We start from the raw sequence: 20,506 nt of genomic DNA, 5'->3' as shown, positions 1-20,506 counted from the left end.
TTCCTTTACGTGATAAGCTCCTGGAGCTGAACGTGTAGAGCCTTCAGTGTTGAACTACAGCCAGAAAAACAAGACAGATTGTCAGGAACATTTACGAATGGAACAAGAGAGTGAGTCAATTCAACTTCCAGAAGTCTCCTCAGGTCCAAAACCCGACCCCGGACATGAATCAGACCGGGTCCAGATGCTCGTTGGGCAGGGTCTTGTTTCACTGCCACAGATCTCTGAAATCAGTAGCATATGTAACACTTCGATGCATTTAATGGAATGTAATTCACACATATTGAGTTGGTCAACAGAATGATTGTTCCAGGGTGTTTTCATTTTGGTGCAGGAGGTTAAAGAGGACTTTAAAAACTCCTTGAAGTGTGTTAAACTATTCGTTTCAATAAGTCGACACTTGTTCTTAGGACGCTCATGTTAACTGCAGCTGCTTGTTGATTGCATAACGCTGCCGGTGTTGACGCACTCACTTTTTTCTGCATCTGGCAAGACGCTATAGTGGCTATTCATATACATGCAAGCAAGCATTTTATTTGTTGTTTTTTTTTAAACGTGAGCATCTTACTTCTAAAGTTTACCTCACGATTTTAGCAACTCACGATATAATAGTTGTTGCCATGATAACTTTCCAAAGTGGATTTGGAACCAACAAAAAACAAGACGTGATACACTCCTTTTAAAGTTTTTACATCGGCCACCTGTTTATTACACAATTCCTTTTTACTCATAACCTTTAAAGTGCTTCATAACTCTGCCTGAGACGATATCTGAAGAAACTGTGTATCTGCGAGCCTCTACACCTGCTTACAGTCAGAGGAGGTCAGAGAGAAACCGGTCGGCTGTTACCAGTTTAAGGTTTGAGACCAACTGTCAGGTCACCGCGACTCTGGAGCAAAATCAGTTTCACTTTTAAAACGTGTCTGAAAACATATTTCTATCAAAACCTACTTCATTTGGTTAATTTGCTTACATGTGTGTTTTTATGTGTATGCAGGCTGGTATATGCATGTTTCTATCATAAACAAATGGTTTCATCTCCCCACGTAAGTAAAATTATATTATGATTTTATTCTTTTTTCCTTTTAAAGCATTTTGTAATCTATTCGGTGTAATACAAATAAACTATACTGTTCATTATTTCTTAGCATTTCTAGAAAATACATGCATGGTTACATGCTCTACTGTGAGACAAAACAATTTTGAAATTCAATGGTAAACATGTTACGTTAAGAAATCTGCCAAAACTGCTTTACTCTTATCAAAATGTCACGAAATAGTCCAACAAACATGCTATTTTGGTTACAGCCTGTATTACCTGTCAGTGCAGCGTATTTTCATGTGTCACATAAAGAGAGCTACCATCAGGGGTGTAGCTATGAAAGACAATGAAGAACACAGAGCTGTAGCCTTATTTAGACAAAAAGGGTTTGCTGGGATATCAGACATCATCGCGTGACACTTTAGTCACAGACTGAGCAGTTGTTTATACATAATTCCTTTGTAGTTTCAGCGGTTGATCATATTCTCCTCCGCCTGTGTTCAGAAGCTGACCTGTTGTGCAGGGACGTGCATATTTACTCTATTCATAGGCTGCACACAGCACACATGCTACAGGCACATATTCATTACTAAGTAGCCTGTGGCGACTGTCATGTGCAGACAATGGTGGAAGACAAAAACAGTGCATCTACCGCACAGGGAATCTTCCACACTTGTAGCCACGCTATGGAGATAGCGCCCCCAAAACAGCGTGCTTTTTAATCATATTCACATAATCTTGTGAGAGTCGTATGTGGAATCACAGATAAGCCTCTTTATGTTGCTCAGATATTACTGCAAATGAGCATGTCTGAGAAATGTAACACCTTGCACAGACTCTTGCATTTTAATTTCGGTGGCATCTGTGACCAGTCCGTCATGTCCCTAACCCCCTCGGGGGACCCCCAACCTATCTGCTGCAGACCCCCAAACACCCAGGAGGAGGGGAGGCTGGGGAGAGGGCTGGGGGGGGGGGGGGGCAGGGACACATTTGATTGATGATAGTGTGAATTAAACAGAAAGAGATGGAGAGAATCCTTTTATCAGGCCAGAAACACGAGTGGATTAAAATGTAGTTGTACAACCCCTCTGTATAATGCAGCAGCCTGGCCGCGTATCACGCAGCACCAGAAGCCAAGATGAGAGCCGCTTGTTATTATTCCCCCCTCCCCTCAGCCCATCACATGAAACTTTGCAGAAGCAGAGGGAAAACAGGGCGGAAACACGGGAATCAGGGCTGAAAATAGTATTCGTCGACAGTCAGGACATTATTTTTAAACTAGTTTTGACGATCTGTAAATCCTTTTGGTGATTTTTCAAGGCCAAATACCAAACATTCACTGCAGGTTCCAGCCTCTCAAATGTGCGGATTTGCAGCCTTCATACTTGTTTATACTAAATGAACTGAATATCTTTGGGTTCTGGACTGTTGATCAGACAAAACATGACGTGTGAAGACATCACCTTGAAGTCTGAGAAATTAAAATGGGCATATTTCACCATTTGACAAGTTGGTGGTTTAAAATCAGATCTAGATCATTCTTTTTTCAAGAGAAAACCTTTTCCGCTCCTTTATTTGAACAACTCTTAAACCAGGAGACTCTTTGTTTGATATTTTGGCAAAGAGCACAAAAAAATCTATTATTTATTTATTATCTATTAGGCTAGCTACCAGACTACCTCAGTACAGGTTGTGTAACAATAAAACAGATAAATATGATTGTTTTTGTGTCTGCATCATGAGCTTCATGTCATGTGACCCTGCAGGTAGAAGCCCTTGCTTGTCCTTAAACAGCATAATTGAGTCCAGCCCTTCATGACCACGTCTGAGGCTTTAATGGACCTGCAGCGTGCCTCCGTCTGGCCGGTGGCCCCTGTGCCCGGCTCCACTGCTGCTCTGCTGATGTTTTGTGCCTCTGCATAATTTATTGCCCTCTTTGCGGGCCTCTTCTCGCACATCCCCTTCTTGCGGTGCAGGTGAGAGTTCAGCTGTTTGGTTTAACACATCACCGAGAAGGGCCTCAGACCTGGCCTCGCAGCCGCGGACCCACATGTGACAAATGCAATTAGAGGGAAATATGCAATTACCGTGGTCCCCACTCTCTCATGCGGCCAGACAAGGACAATTTGTCAATGAGGCCCCAGCGGTATCTCCCGAGCCTGGATAGGGACCTGCAGGTACCATTGTCCCTGCCTCCTTCTCTAGAGCTGGCCTGTGGTGTTGGATGGCCCGAAGCCCCTGGGAGGCCTGGCAGAGGAAGATGTATGGCCAGAGAAAATAAATACAGGGTTCAATAATCAAAAACAAACCCCTCGTCTTTGACTGTTTCTGTTACGGGCCCCCCTTTCTCCTGTAGACCACAGAGAGTCTGCACCGATAACTGCTGACTGCAGCAAACGGTACACAGGAATACTGTATCAACGGATACACACACATGTTTTGGGAGGGTTCGTTTCAAAGCTCATTTCAACTTCTTTAATTAAAAACAGTGTACCATATGGCCAGCTCTAATGTGTTTGTGCTTTTTAGAGGAATATAATTAAAAAAGGAAATATTGAACACAAAATATTAAAGCATCCTTATGTAAACAGAGTGAAACATAAGTACCGTTGGCTCCTCTCTCATTACTGTTTTTCAAACCGTGTGTATTTTGTGGAAGAGTGTCTACTCCCAAAGTAAACGGTGCTACACAGCTAATAAGCTACCAAAGCTTCCTCCATTTTGGACTCTCCAGCTCTTCGTTCCCTCAAAGTTCGCCGAAGTGAGACGCCACACAAACATTTGCTCAGACTTACTTTGCCCCCTGCAAGTGAATTCAAATGAAAAGTGGTCGCACAGCTCTTCTCCAGTACACCATGCGTTACGCGCCCATCGTTTTTCGGCTATCTTGCCTTCATCAGCGAGGTACACGAGGCTGTTTCTGGTTTCACATTGATACGTCACGAGCAATATATCACCATAGATGTATACAAACGTGTATCTGTTAGGGAGAGATGCAAAAGAGTTGATCGTAACATAAGACTCTGTATTTGTTGTTCTTGATATTTTTCTACAAGAACGAAGGACAAGGATATTTTGTAAATAGATTAGGTTTGTTAGGTTTTGTACGCATGATTAATGTGTTGTGTATAAGGTGTCATCAACAGCAACACAGAAGAAGGCAAGATAGCCTAAAGCACTTGGCGAATAAAGCATGGTGTGCTGCAGAACGGTTGTATGATGTTTTCATTTTAATGGACTTGCATTGAAGCTCACACTAGTCTACACATCCCTGTGTCGGGGCTGTCAAAGTAAAACAAAACGTGTGACTTTATTGAAATGAAATCACTTCATCCTTAAATTTGGCTCGGTTTTAATGCTGGTGTTACTGAGCATTACGTTTCTATTTTTATGTTTTTTTTAATAACCAAGCCTGACTAATTAAACGCTGTTCCCTTCCTGTCATCAGGTTTTCTCATGCTCGAGAGCACCTTAAGGTCCCCCGGATCTCACCGCACGGCGACCTGATTAATCACTTCGCTTTTGTGTCTCTTTCAACAAATTGTTGTCTCACACAGATAATAGTGAAGAGAGCAGCCTCGCGTCTCCGCGAGACACTCGTCTGAAGTGGCCGACACGTGAAGTGTACGACCTGCTGCACGCCTTTGTTCCCTCTTTCAATGGACGTGATAGATAGAAGTGGAGCAACGGAGGCGAAGACCATGACAATTTGAGCACTGACCTGGTTTCCACTGTAGTCATCATAAAACACAGAGCCAGCGTCCTGGGGACATGTAATAACATCGGGCCTTCGGTGTAATTCACTATCTCAGTGTGTGGCAATATAGCAAAACCCATTACATTTGCCTTGTAATTTGCTGTCGCCCCAGCGAAGGGATTCAGGTGACTGCGACCACCGTTAATGGAGTTCCAGTGATAAGGACAGGTCTGTTTATTAGCCGCATGCGGTCAAGCGTGGCGGGAACAGCTGAGCGCAGGCAGGTGCCGGGGCCCCGCGAGGGCTCGGGCACCGCTGGCAGGCCCCCGCGCTCATTTCACGCACGTTATCGTCACACTCGCCGGGTTGAAAAAAAAAAAAAAAAGGAGGTCGCCGGGTGCAACAATATAACTGCTGAGTGATGAGGTTTCCTCAGAGTCACACCAGAGCGTACCACTGCTGGCAATTTGGTTTGTTTGTGGAAATCAATGAGTCATCTGCAGTTTAGTCGAGCTGGAGGAGGAGGAGCTCTGTGAATGAAACATCAGGGTTTATTCGTTGTTTTTGTTGTTGTTTTGTTTTGGAAGCCACCTAGTTTCAAAAAGAGCCACCGGAATATCCAGAATTTGAGACTCTTTTCGCGATGCCAAACTGTGGCAAACGATAAGTGAACATTTCATTAGGACACATAAATAAAAAGATCACATGCTGCAAAGAAAGGTTATCTCTTCCAACATGCGCCGCTCGCAGACATTTACAGAGCCTTGAGGAGAAAATGAACTTCAAATTAAAATGTCTATTTGATGCATTATCCTAATAGGGACGGATGGGAAAGAGAACTCTATGGTGCTCTCATCCTTCAGCCTGAGGGGACAGACTTGGGGAGTTGTCATTACCAACTTAGCCCACCAAGATGAGCCTGTTGGGAGGTGGATTCACAGAGATTGCTGTTTTGACAGGTGTCTGTGCTGGTTAATTTATCAGGCAATTACAGAATAAATGGAGCTATCATTACTCAGGAAACATGATTGATCCCGTTCAAAATTACAGTGTTTCACTTGGAGTATTGAGAAGACGCTCCGAAACACAAAATAAGGCAACCTACCGGAACTTCTGAAGCATGTAAACGACAAGTGCCTGATGATGTTACCTTGTAGAACATGTTTTGTTCATTTCTGAATCTCTGCATCTTGTAACAGTTCGTGTGACGCTATCTATTCTGGCTTTGCAAAAAAAACGATTTAAACAATAAATGGATTGTCAAAATAGTTGCATGCTCATTTCTATGCCCACTGATCAATGAATCAACCAATCATTTGAGCTCTATAGAGCTCAGGAAACGGAGCGATTCAACAGTGTGCGCATCCCAGCCGTTATCCGTGGGCCAGACAGCAGACGGGCAGCCTTTATGCCGCCGATATAGTGTGACCCGGGAGCCAGGAGCTTTCTGTAAGTGTGCCAACGTGGACGTGCTTCCAGCAATAGTCATGCCTCTGCCAGCTGCATCATCTGTGCCTGCACAAAAGCATGCCCTTTGAAAAGCGCTCAGCACACACAAAAGCAGCGATGCGTGGCGCACATGCATCAGTGTGCAAATGTGCATGCTCACATTGCTCCCTATTCCACTGTAGATGGCCGATAAAAAAGCAGATTGCTGAAGTAAAATAGTGAGTGAGATGTATTTCACAATGAATTCGGTTTCTCTTGAGTGGCATTCACCGCTCTGTGTTCAAACTGTTTTGCATCTTGCACAAATATTCGGGAGAGAATGGAAAATACTGAGACTGGTTTAAAAAGATTTGACGTGAAATCTAAAATACGCGGCGGCAGATTGAAGCAGAAGCAACAGAGCTCATCTGTCCTCCTGCACAAAGACTCACTGTGAGTCATACCAAGTGCACACATCACTGTGGAGACACTCAATTATGATTCAAATCTCCATAACGGGGCAATAAAGCCATTTGTCATGTGACCATCTGCACTGCATCGCCTCTGATTCTGCCTGAATGTAGTTAGCCCCTGCACACTGGCAAAGTGCAAGGAGTGGAACGTGTGGATTTAATAGCGCCAGGCTCAAACTGTAATCCGAGATTCATTGCATTTTCTGTGAATTTAGCCTCCTGAAAATCTCAAAGACATGCCCGGCGGCCGTCTTTGTTTTACCTTTTCTCCCCTCAGATTTCAAACAACGTGCGAAAGGGAGAGAGCAACACCAGTTTAGTCCTTTAGCACCTTAATTATCGCCTGCTTTCGTCTCCCAGGGATGTTCATGGACAAGGGCCTCATAACAGGTGACAGAAAGCCTGCCAGCCGCCCACAGTTCCCCACCCCCACCCCCAGAATGGTGACTATTATAAACCAAAAACGTATGCTCTCAATATATATGCAAATGGCGCTTAGTCCCAAGGTGAAGTTCGCGGAGCAGCAACGCCGCTTGCCTCTGTTTTGCTCATTTGCAAAAATGTTGAGAGTAACAAAGACCACAGGAAATTGAAAAAATTGTTACTAAGTATTAGAAAAAGCAATCATTTTCCCCAGGCAGCCTAATCCGGTGGAAATTGATCTCACCTCTCTCGCTGACATGCACCGGTAGGAAAAACACATGAGAGTGGAATGCCCGTCTCGACGTTGCCTGCTGGAAAATGAGTTTGGCTGCAGATTTCTGTTGTTTCTTTAATACAATCACACGGGCCTGTGGTGTCAGCGACGGGTCTCTTTGTTGGGCCCCCTTGGCTGCAAACAGGTGTAGTGAATCTTCAAAAAGAGAATTAGTAACCGCTATGTAATTGTTTCCCAGACCTGCTGCTGCTGCTCACAACACGGAGTAATCGTTCTGCTGCACTGCTCCATCCGCGCCGCATGCATGCAAATCTGCCCGTTTGTTGTGTGATTTTAAACGGGCCGATAGCATCTCGCTAATGCATTTGCTCTTCCTTTTGCGTGGAAGTACAAATTGGAAATGACAGTCTATTACCCACCGCTCTGACCTTCGTGACGGAACATAATGTGAAAAGACTTACAATGCCTGTATTTGAGAGAGGGAGGGCGAGGACGCAGCGGTGATTAATTAACCCGATTCATTTAAACTAAGATTATCTGAACAATTATTTCTCGATAAATCAGAGCAAGGTGCGATGATGACTGTTGTAGTAAAAGTTGAATTACAGCGTTGGAGAAAGAAAGTGTATTACTGGGAACACACTGAACGGAGATAATAAAACAACAAAGAAAGAAACATATTCCTCGTTAACGGAAAAGTTTGACATTTTGTGGGAAAACAGCGAACATGGCTCCGTCCAAAGATTCAAAAACAATCTGTTAGGAGGGGGATTAGTGACTGGACAATTTGTTAGCAGGCACCAACAAGTCCAACAAATGAAACATGCGTTGTTGGTCATTACGCTCCAGATTGGCACACGTTGATGCCTCTATGGTTTATGTTTGGTTAACTTGGTTAAAGCAAATGATAATTGATGAAGTCCATTAAAATTAATATTTAACATATTACAGCTCCCATTGACTTTACAGAGCTTTACTGCAAATTTTAATACAAAGTTAGCAATTTCTTGGCGGACATAATAAAGAATTTATCATCTAAAGTGCCCTTATACTGTATTTCCCTCAGGAGTGCATATTGGACTAACATTCATCAGGTGGACACACACACACACACGCACACACGACTCCAAATGTTCAACAGTCTTGCTCAACTGATGTGTGAAGGAGGATTAGCAAACGACTGCAGTCACAGCTCAAAGAAAGGTGCGAGTAAGGAATTTTTCCTTCCTTTGGAATGAGCCAAGCCAGCTGTTTCGCCCTATTTCCAGTTTTTGTGCAAAGCTAAGCTAACCGCCTGCTGGTGGTAGCTTCATATTTACCGTAAACACATAAGAGTGATATCAACCGTCTCATCTCAAACTCAGAAAGAAAGCCAACAACCAGAACGTGGAACTATTCTTTTAGGACCCGTGTTTAAAACTGAAACCCACATTTTGATCTGGCTTTCTTCTTCTTCTTCTTTTTTACCGGTGCATAAAAGAAATGGTCTCGGCCTTGGAAGCGGAGACATTTGTTCTATAGCGGCTGACATGAGAGCGCCTCGCTGAGCATGATAGTGGGGTAGCTGGTAGAGATCTTCTGTGGTTTATTGCTGCCACTTTCACTGAGGTTATTTATTGAACTGCCATCATGGGCCCTGCTCCTCACAGCCACCCTCCGTGCCCTCAGTATCATGGAGGGATTTACGCCACCACGCGAACAGCACACGGAGCTCAAGTTTCTCCTTCAGTGTTATTAAGAAGCATCACTCATGCATAGGACACTATTTACTGGTACACATTTGCACACGCTGCTACTTCCTATGACGGCTCTTGAAGGAAAAATGATGATAGATTGTGTGCAGGGTGTGAGGCTATAAGAGAGAGCTGGGGGGGGGGGACTAGGTTTCAAGTATTCCACAGGCTAAATGAAGAACAAACATGCACCATACAAGACAGTGAAGGAGAAAAGATTATCATCTGGAGATGAAAGGCAGAGCGAGGGGGAGAGAGATTCATTCACTGCCACACAGCTGTCTTATTTGCAAGGTGTTGAGAAACCACTCTTTTTTTTTTTCTCCTCCAAGGAGGATGAAAAGATTCTTCTGAAGCCAAAAGGGTCTGCTATCATTTTTGGGCAGCTTGAGCGGTAGAGATGGTATTAGCATAAATTATCTCCCCCCACCGAAGAGATAGGAACATGCTAGCTCCTTTCTGCTTTTCACACTTAATTGCCCTATTTACTGAACAGTTGCCCATGGACAACAAATGCACACGCGCTCCGAGATGCATGCAGCACAACAGGCAGACACAAGCCAAATAGGGCATGAGTGATACACTGAACTGCCAAACAGCATTAGATACAGTACGGCTGGAGAGGCCGTCCGGTCCATTCAGCCCTCATGTTGGACTGGAAACCCACAATAAAATGTTAAATATTGGTTTCATGACCTTCTTTACTGAGACATGTCTGATCGGCGTCTGTGTAAAAAAGGGATTTTTTTTCACACGCATGCTAGCTGCCATGAAATGCCTTTAAATGAGAATTTTCTTTTTAAAAAGAAATACTTGTTGCATCTAATGTGTGTTCATATTCTATTTTAAACCGTTTCATCAGCAGCAGCTCTTGTCTTTCTAAAGAGCACGACGGTGTCCTGCAGCAGCAGCAACTAAAAAAAAATAACATAAAAGCCTCGTTGAAGTGACCCAGTAAGCAAGAGTGAGGTCAATTATAGATGGCTTTGCTTAATGGACTCTTAGCATCTCTTCACCTAGGCCGACAAGCCCAGAGTGACGTTATATAAGCAGCGAAAGTACGAGACGCTGAAGTTTCACGTTTAATGCGCCACAATCTAATCTTCTGTTTGGTAATTCTTACTTCTTTAATGTCAGCCGTCTGCATTAAACTGGAAGTTCAATGATTGAACAGACTTCATGTGTGTGGGCCGGTTCAGGTCATCTCACCCCCCCCCCCCCCCCCCCCCCCCACACACACACACACACAAACACACATCTGACCCGAGCTGAGGTAAAAACCATTCCTCCAGCCCGAGGGGGGTCAGTCACTATGGTAACGTCCTGAGGCAGTGACCACATGTCAGCGGCAGTCTGGGGGCCATCAGTGGACCGGAGCTCCGGCATGAGGAAGAGGAGGAGGAGGAGGAGGAGGAAACAATCGGCCTGCTGCTGGAAACTAGTAACCCGAGAGATGTTTCAATCACAGCGAGTTTGTCACAATTCACCTCTAACCTGGAGCTCACTTGTTGCACAGTTTCTCCAATCAACCAGTAGAACTCATACGCACGGGAATGATGCAATAATTCATCTGCAGATGATGTTATTGTTCAGCAGAATATTTCATCTAACACCACTGTAAACATACTGGGGTAGCTCGGGCTGGGTGATGAGGCTGACATCAATATTAGTTTCCAGTATCAATACATACTGGGATACGGTAAATATATACTCATGTAGAATCACTAATCTGATGCTGATGTTATACTTTACATCTGAAAACTCTCCAGACATGTAAAACAAAAAACTCATTTTGGTAATAATTTCAAGAGCAGAGTTTTGGAAAACATGAACTCAAACAAAGTGTCACAATCTGAAACAATTGGTCAATTGATTTGTTGATTGATACAAAAAATAATAGGGGAAAAGAAACAATTTTATTTATAATTTAAGTAATTTTTCAAGCAAACAACAGGATCTGCTGCTTTTTTCACTTTGTAAATGTAAGATGAATATCTTAAGGTTGTGGACTTTTAGTTGAATGAAACCAGACATTTGAAGACGCTGCGCTGCACAAAGAGCAGGATAATGAGAGGGGAGCTCTATAGTTCAGGAGACATTCGGTTTAAGAAGCGTCTGGAAAAGGTCAACAGGAGCTCGTTTAACCGCCGTGCTTCATGGAAGAATACAACAACAAAAGAAGTTCTCATGAACAAACCATGATCTTTGCAACAACCCAAACATATCAACACAGGAAGCTAATGCTGAAGGATGAGTGTATCTCGTGGTGCAATGAGATAATTAAAGAGTTGGAATTGTTGACTAAAATATTGCTTCCCAAGATGACTCATACAAAAGAGTGTTTATTAAAAAATTTCACCAGAAAAACAAACCGCACCAAAGCTCATCGCTCCACACGGCGACTGTCCCCCTGACCTCCTTCGTCCTTGCCTCTGCTCTACACGCTTGGCTCGGCGACAGCGCTGTGAACCTGTGCTGTAATGTACAGTCACATACGTGTGATAAATCCTGAGCACGCTGATTTAACGACTTCCCCTCTCGAAGCCTGCCACGGCCGAGCTGCAGGGTCACCGTTGGTGGCGGGGAGGATTTAGAGCGACCCGGTACCAGGGGGCACACCTGAACGTCTGGCGGGATCTACGGCACCTCTGAACATTCAAACACAAACCACGATCAACATGGAAATACACAACATGTTAAATCAGGCAGATGATGAGCCTTTCAGCTTTGACCAACAAGAATAACAGTTTTGGGATGTAATTCTTATTTACCAGGGGATCTACAAGTGGTCTTCATTTTTTGTTGTTAACACTGGAAACATGTTCTTTTGAGGCCAAATGTGACTTTTCATAAAGAAAATTTAAAAAAGTATTACAATGAATATAAGACTCATCTAACAGCACGAATGTAAACAGTAAGGTTTTGTGAGTGCAAATAAATTGTTGTCAAATGTTGGAATGTTGAAACAGTTCGTCTATTAATTAACTGATTTGTAGATTGCCAGAAAATGACAGACAATCATTTTGATCATTGATTTACTAATTAGTGCTCTCTGGCTACAGATTGACAAATCAGAGGATTTATTCAGTTTTTGTCCGTTTTATTTGATTGTATATTTAATATCTTTGGGTTTTGAGAACTGTTGGATGCACAAAATAACTAACTGTAAGCTTTTCCACATATTACGAACACGATTATTTGAAAAAGAATTGCTAGAATGGGGAATTTCCTCCTCCGGAGCTTTCCCTATAAAGATGACTTCACGACCACCATTACTGCTCCAACACACAACAGCAACAGAATAGAAGCAGAATATAAATCATACGAGATCTGCACTTCTTTCTGATGCCGCCACTGATTTTATGTGTGATATAACAGAAATGGAAGCAAATACTTCTCATTTAACAGTCACAATAAATGTACTCCTGTGATACTTTAAGTAATCCAACAAGTGATGTGACACAAGTGTTTCCTGTTGATATTGAATCAAACAGGTACTTTTCCATTTCACCTGAAAACAATCCTGCTGCTTTTAGAAAAGACAACAGACTCAATTTCCTACATAAATATTTCAATTAAATTAATTCTAACAAGAGAACGACGCATGTTGAGCTCTTACGGTGAAGATACAATGCATAATGTGACATCAAATGAGCGAGCTAACAAGTCCACACCAATGCAAACCAACCCAGATACATCCAGCCAATTTCGGCGAGTACGGATCTAATTCTGGATTTCACCCTAATCAAAAAAGATGTAATTAATTAATCGGATAATTCACTGCCACGCATGGCAGGACGCACATCTGTGCAGCGGTAATGGGGAGGGGGAGAGCGAGGGAGGGGGAGAGAGAGAGACAAGCCGAGCAGTGCAGCACTAGTACTTTCCCCGAAGCCCGCTCGTCATCAGTGCTGGAATCCAGTGCAGACATAAAGAAATAAAAAATAAAAAGAAGGTCCAGCACCTCGCAGACGCTCCGATGACCTCTCCTGTACTGTACGTGTGCTCTCAGCATGCGAGTGCAGTGCAGTGTGACGGACGGACGGACACCTTTGAGGCCGTTTGAGGTAACAGAGATGACATGAGGGAGGCAGCGCCAGTTACAAGGCAAACATAAACTGTGCCACTTCATCTGAAAACAATGGGGGACAGGACACTGAGTGTGCTCTCATCCACATCTCCATTGTCTGCCCTCCTCTTTTACTCCTCCTCCGAGCATGGAGCATGAGCGGGGGGAAAGAGGGGGGGGGGCAGCAGTGGGGGTCTGCCTGTGTTCTTTCTCCTCTGTCTGTGTGCGAATGCACAGACGGTGCAGTAGTAATTTGATGTGTGTCCCCGGGGACATTTGATGGATTAAAGCTAAGCAGCTCCATTTCGCAGCACCACCTGATCTTCCACTGCCTGTGCCCCATATAAAGGCTGGCGTGATTGCTGATCTCAGCTTGTCTGACAGTCTCTCTCTCTCCCTCCTCTCTCTGTCTGTCTCCATCTCTTCTCTTCCTCACTGGTCCCGTAAGCCTGCCGCATCACAGGAGCTATCCAGTGCTGAACAGGATCGCTTTTATTTTTTTATTTTTTTATTTTTCTGGGGGAAGCTGGGGGAGCCAGAGAGTATCACACAGCATTTTGCCGTCAGCCTTGTTCTCCACTTGGTTTCCATTTTCTTTCTTATCTTATGTTTTTTGGCCGTTTGTCTCCGCATTAACCGCAAGGATTACCGTCAAGCCAGATCTGCTCGCGTGCTTCCTTTCAGAGGGTCTTTCATTTTTTATTTGTTTTTGCTCATGCGTTTTTCTCAGCTCTGTGTTTTTATCCATTGAAACATGCCACGCTCATTTTTGGTGAAGAAGATCAAGCTTGATGATTTCACTTCGTCCAATGTGGCCACTTCCAATCACCACCATCACCACCTGGACGACTCGTACACTTTTGCACGCTCCATCACAGACTCGGTGACCAGCCTCGGGGTTCGTCTCAGTGAGAATGGTGAGTTAACATGCCTCCAGTTAAAGATGTGCTAGCGCTGCTGCCTGTAGACAGCCCCGGTGCTGATTTCAGCATGCCTGACATTTCCACACTGAGCACAGATGGCATCCTCTTTAGTTTTTGTGTCGGTGTGAGATTTTCCTCTTGCTTTAGCCGATAACATGTTCGTAGTGTGTAAATTAATGTGAGATGTTACATGCAGCCAGCTGATTTTTTTTGCATCAATATCCTAAATAATCCTCTCCAGTGGCACCCCACCCCCATCCCCCCCTGCTCCCAGACTTTTGTTTTTTGACTCCAGTGAAGGACAGACACAATTCAGGTCATAGCCACGGATTAGCTTATGTAAATAGGGAACAAAACGTGTGTATAATCAGGAGAAGCTCCAGCTACGTATTTGTGTGACTGCACCAGCCCTGTGGTGGCTGAACACACTCAGGCTGACTATATCTGGTCATCATGTGGACTAGAACATTCGTGAATATGAGAGATGAGTATCGGATGATACATTTGTCCTTAGCGGTTATTGTCCTTGAGTTCCCATCACGGTCCGATCCTCCCTTGCCCCCCTCTTCTCCATCCAAATGGAGCATGCACAGTTTCCCCACCCCCATCGCTCCACTACATCTTTCTCTTCCTTCCGGCCATTTGGAAACTAGCAGGGGTTAGAGTTTCAGCCTTGCAGGCCTATCGCCGCCACAAGAGACATCAACACACTGTACAGTAGAGCCAGGAGGGAGGCGGGGAGCTGGGCTGGAGGGGTCGCGAAGGGAAGGAGAAAAAAAAGGGAGACAAAAGTGCTTGGGGCAGCAATGAGGCTGATCACATGACTAGAGGTTGTACAGTAAACATGAAGAAAGTCACATAGCTGCACTGTGGTCGACACACGGACCGGCCGCACAGTCGGAGCTGCGAGGCGACCTTCACTTTAAGCCCGCCGCTTCCATTTTGTGGCCACGTTTAAAGGGCCATATGTGTGTCTTTGTTGTGATTTGTTCGGATGTGTTCACAGAGAGCGAGGCGTCACAATCCACAGCTAAATGCTGTGATGATGCCCACCTGTTATTCAACCGTGTCAATAGCAAGGTTCAGTGAATTTTGGGTGGTTCAGGATTAGGGGAATTCAATATGTCTGGGCTGGTTTGTGAAGTATAATGTTTTGCTGAATTGGAAATAACTAACTGGGTAAAAAACTACAGAATTAAGAAATATATATATCTATATATATTTTTTTTCTATTTCTATTTACATGGCATATTTAGTAACTTGTAGTTAATGTAGTAGATTTCCTGCTGCACAATTTTAAATTATTATTAAATAATACGTATGTAATTATTGTCACTCTATTGTTCCTGGATCTATTGTTCAACACCATGAAAAATAAGGATGACATTAAAAAGAAGCAAAAGAACGATAAGGCACTACGCTGGTGTTGACAAAAGGCATTTAATTTGAACAAAAGAATCTGTTCGTGCTGAGTCCCCCAAAAAAAAAAAAAAAAAAATGAAGGAGAAGGAAAATAAAAGAATTCACAGCGTGGCTGAAATACCTAACATCAGCACTTCTGCCGTGCCAGGAGATTTACTTTCCCCCCATTGTGGAGACATTTGACTTGAGTGTCTGTCGAACAACAAAGAGGGCTGGCTGAGAGGGTCCATTAATTACATGCTTACTTTGCATGAGAGAAACGAGCCTATGAGCTGGAAAGGCTGATACAGCGCCGGTCCTAAATGATGAGCTCCGTGTCTGACCTTGGGTTACTGAAATATAGTAAACAGCTCTGCTTGTATTGATACAGGATGTTTTCTGGGCAAATAAAAAAAAACAGGACCATGTTGTCGTACACCGTGCAGAGGCCCTTCAGCTATAGATCACAGTCTATAGTGGGACTGTGAAACAGGTGGATTTAGCTCGCAATAACGGTCGAAGCTGCAGCGTTTGTACATTTAATTGTAAATTGTAAGAATTTAGTACAAAAACAAACGATGAATGGACAAATCTTTTGAAAGGAAGTGCTGCGCTCTCACACCATCTGCGTAGTTTAAAACAAGTGGACCCATGCAGTGCAGCATAATAATGAACGCACGGACCTGGTGTTTCCCTTTCACCGGGGTGTCACGGTCGTGTCTTTGACGGAGTGGGTGTGTGAACAGAAACCCTCAGGAATGGAGATGCCGTCGCGAGAGAGCACTTCAACGGGTTTCCTAATGGCCTGTTTTCTTGAAGGCCCTTCAGTGTGCAGACAGGTGACCCCTCTTCACAAACAACGTGTCTCACATCATCAGGCCTCGAGCACTCTCTGCTCAATAAAACTATTGTGTGTCGCAGATACTTGATCTGTTCCTCGCACTATTTCTATCTTCTCCAACAGCTGCACTGTTTTACATATGATAGCCTATTGATCAGTTCAAAACTTTGAATTTCATTAAAAAAAGCAGTCAATACCTAATTTCCACCGCTTGCTGCACACAGTGCTTAGGAATGGCTTTTTTTTCCTGCAGTTATGCACTATTTCTCTCAGGAAAGGAATTTCACCACCTTTTATTTTTTCACTCAACTTGCATGTTCGGCTGGTAGAATATAGACCCAGGAAGGTAAACGCCTTCAGTATAAATTCAGCTCCTAAGAGTCAGAGCATAAGAATGTATTGAATTCTGTTTGGATGCAATTAGCTGCCAGCAAGCCTTTTCGCTCCTCTGGCACTGGGCTGCTTCGGAGGGAGAGGAAAGACATGAATGATGCCAGCAAAAATATATCTCTCTGAAATCATGATCTGTACAAGTTAAATCACTCGCGGTGCTTTGTGCTTTGCTGCATCATGCTTCAACGTGCTTCGAGAAGTAGCATGAAATCCTACAGGACGTAATTAGTTAATCTGGTCCAAAACCAAAAAATGTACGAACTAATTAAGACATAAAGAACAATCAAGTCAGACATACAACCTGCTCTTTTTTGGGTGTTTTCACACTAAATAATACAAAAAAAACCTGGACAAATAAGGTGTATGTTAAGGTTCAGAGCTAAAACATGAGCATTCATGAAGCAAACATGGAGACAGGCTATAAATGCAGAAAAGGAGGTCTAATGAATGAGAGTACTTTATGTGAGAGGGGCTGTAAGATGCATCTTCCTACACTGGAGACTTCTTTGATGAGCTATTATCTTGCGCTCATCCTCGCTGTAAAATTGCAACCTTCCTCAACGCAGCTGAGTGCGTCACGTTTTCCTGCATCGCTGCACTATCGTGTGCAACCTGTGTGTTCTGGGAAAAAAAAAATGCAATTAACTCTGTGCTGCCACTCACTCTTTCACCATTTTACGAAGGGGCAATCATCCAACATGATAATCATGTAATCACCAGCATGTCACTGTGTCCTTATCCATCACAACCCCTGGCCAACTGTGTGTTTGCGTGTGTCTCTTACTCAGGCTACATCCAGGATTACATCACGCCATCTGTATACCAGGGGGAGAAGAAGATGGAGCACAAGCTGGCTTCGCCGGTGTCGGATCCCCTCTACACCCAGGTGAGCAGCGGAGAGGAGTACTGCGACCCCGACCTGAAGCAACCCGACAGCCCCCAGTCTGGCATGACGGCCAGCGGCTTCTACAGTGGTGAATCGGAGGCCCTGGCCGAGGGTTACACCATGGATGCCTTCTTCATCTCCGACGGGCGCTCGAGGCGGAAGGGGGACAGCGAGAGTCGCGAGGGCGGCTCGAGGAGCAGCAGCGCCAACGGCGGGGCTCAGGAGAGGGCGGCTGGCGGGGCCCGCCACTCCTGCAACGAGTGCGGCAAGACGTACGCCACCTCCTCCAACCTCAGCAGACACAAGCAGACGCATCGCAGCCTGGACAGCAAGATGGCCCGCAAGTGTCCCACCTGTAACAAAGTGTACGTGTCCATGCCGGCGCTGGCCATGCACATCCTCACCCACGACCTCAAGCACAAGTGCAACGTGTGCAGCAAGGCCTTCAGCCGGCCGTGGCTCCTCCAGGGTCACATGCGCTCGCACACGGGGGAGAAGCCCTTTGCCTGCGCACACTGTGGCAAAGCCTTTGCTGACCGTTCAAACCTCCGCGCCCACATGCAAACACACTCTGCCTTCAAGCACTACAGATGCAAGCGCTGCAATAAGACCTTCGCTCTCAAGTCCTACCTGAACAAGCACTATGAGTCGGCTTGCTTCAAGGGCTCTGCGGACGAAGACGACTCTGGATCAGAAAACTAGCCGCGAGGAAGAAGCTACAATTTCGAACCCCTTGTTGTAGGTTCACAACCAATAACCCTGTTCACTCTGCCCTCCATGCCTTTTTTCTTCCCTTTTTTTAGAAAGCAATATTTTCACTGAGATTACGTGAAGAAACTGATTATGGCAAAGACAATTTCAAAAAGATGCTGGATTTTTCCCCCTGCACAGTAGCTAATCGTCCACAGAAACATACAATCAAACAACCTTCCCCCAAATAGAGACAGTAGATGATAGTTGGACACGATGACGCAACATGTGCTCGCACGGACGTGGGTTCATGTAAACACACTTACACACAGACATGTATGCAAATAGACACACGCACGCACGCACACACGCGCACACACACAAACACAAACACTAATGTACACACGTGTGCACACACATACACACAATTATATATGAGGCCTGGCATGTGAATTTTTATCAATGACTATAATGATATTGATATCAATAGTAATAATATTTAGATTCCTGATATTTTATAGCAAATAGTAATGAGAAAATGAAAAAAAACAACATAAAAAAGGACTAACAGTGTTCTTTTGTTTTTTAGAGACAAAATGACCTCTTGTATTTTTATGCTGCTTTTTATTTGCTAAGAATTTAATTCTTTTGCAACTGCCAACATGAACTTTTTATGAAAATGTGAACTATGACAGTATTTGCAAAAAAAGGGAGATCATTTTAAAAGGTGAAAAGACAAACCCCCTTTTTCCACACCAATGTTTCAATTCAACGGATGTTATTTTTCTATTTGATTTTTCTAAATTTATTTTTTTGTGCTTGTTATCCCTTGTCGATCTAAAGCATCTTTGTAACTGTGGGTATTTAAAAATAAATAAGAGGCTAATTTAAATAAGCTATACACGATCACAGGCCATAGGTCATTCAACTCAATTCTGCAAGAGCAGTGATTTTAGAACATTTAACGGGCCTGTTGAACAGGTTATCACACATCAAATTCATAGTCTCGCCCTGATGTACAGACTTGGACAGAAACACTGGGCGCCAGAATGATCTGTTGTTATAAGTGCCATGTGCGGTCGACTTGTCTATAGCAATGAAAACTCTCGTTGTTCTTCCTCCACCATGGTGACTTGCATAAACTCTGCTGCCTTTACGGTGCATCGTCCAGTCTTAAAGAGCAATCTTCCCCCCATTGTTTGAGGTGCTCCCCCTCCGCCAGTGTTACCTCAGAGTGACGGTATGGACTCACACACCCTCAGTTACAAAGTGACAGTCAAATGATTCTGTTTGTCTGTTTTATATGTCGCTCAAAGCTCCGCCCACGGTTTAGATGCATACCATCTATTTATCATGTAAATACTTTATTTAACTACCTATTTATCTATTTATTTATTTATTCACCCTATTTTTGTGTATTTATTGAAGACTTGCTTATTTGTTCATTATCATGTATTTATTTATTGTTTATAATTTAAAAAATGAACATCCATTGACCTTGTAAGATGCTGCTGATCTTCAAAGAAAATGTTTATATGCATGAAAACTGTAGAGAGTCCATGGGACTTAGTTTTTTAAAGAGGAACAATGTACAGTACCAGTGTTAGGAGACTTCAAACGAATGAATGCAGAATTAACTTTTGTTTTCGTGGCAATAACTTTACTGACACAGCAACTGACATGTATAACAATCACAGCTGTCCTGTTTTCAGTCGATTTAGGGCAATAAAAAGAAACGATGAAAACAAAACACTAAAATACTCTCCATCTTGCTGTCTTCCAAAAGTCCACTGCATCCTTTCGACTCAAGATTTTTGGCCCTTTTCGTCTTTAAATCTCAGGCAATAAATAAATCCCAGAAATGGCCGACGGTGATGTGCATGTAGAGATCGCCATGAACAAAATACCACCCGTTATATAATAAGGTAGGTGTAATCTAGTTACAACAAGGTTTCAACGGCGTAAAAGCAATAATAATAGTGATGCAGTAACAATGAGCAATCCTTCATACAGCGAGTCCAAACTTCCTACAGGTGTTAATTCGACTAGAAAAGTCTAATATTCTAGAATATAATCATTATTTCAACCGTCTCGTGTATCAAAAAGCAACAAAAACAAATCTCTTCTGGCAGCTGAAAGGCAGGCATGATATGACTGAAATGCTGAGGTTACACAACAGGATTTCATATTATTCTAATTTAGGTCACTGACAGAATAAAGCATTACATTAAAAGTTACAACTGCTCCCAGATTATTCCGTGCAGTTGAAAAC

At 43.6% G+C, this 20,506-nt stretch overlaps 1 protein-coding gene across 1 annotated transcript; it reads left to right on the top strand.

Moving 5' to 3' along the window:
• Window positions 1-13,854: 13,854 nt before the first annotated feature.
• Window positions 13,855-18,246, top strand: scrt2 (scratch family zinc finger 2; the record flags this gene model as incomplete). The annotated part of the gene is made up of 2 exons (XM_079274497.1): window positions 13,855-14,017; window positions 17,447-18,246. The coding sequence occupies 2 exons, from the start codon at window positions 13,855-13,857 to the stop codon at window positions 18,244-18,246; spliced, it is 963 nt and encodes a 320-aa protein (XP_079130623.1).
• Between the last annotated feature and the right edge of the window lie 2,260 nt (window positions 18,247-20,506).

Source organism: Melanostigma gelatinosum, assembly GCF_949748355.1.
Source record: "Melanostigma gelatinosum genome assembly, chromosome: 8".
Lineage (NCBI taxonomy): Eukaryota > Metazoa > Chordata > Actinopteri > Perciformes > Zoarcidae > Melanostigma > Melanostigma gelatinosum.
The sequence above is the reverse complement of the archived record's forward strand: the minus strand, read 5'-3'. Positions and strand labels throughout refer to the sequence as shown.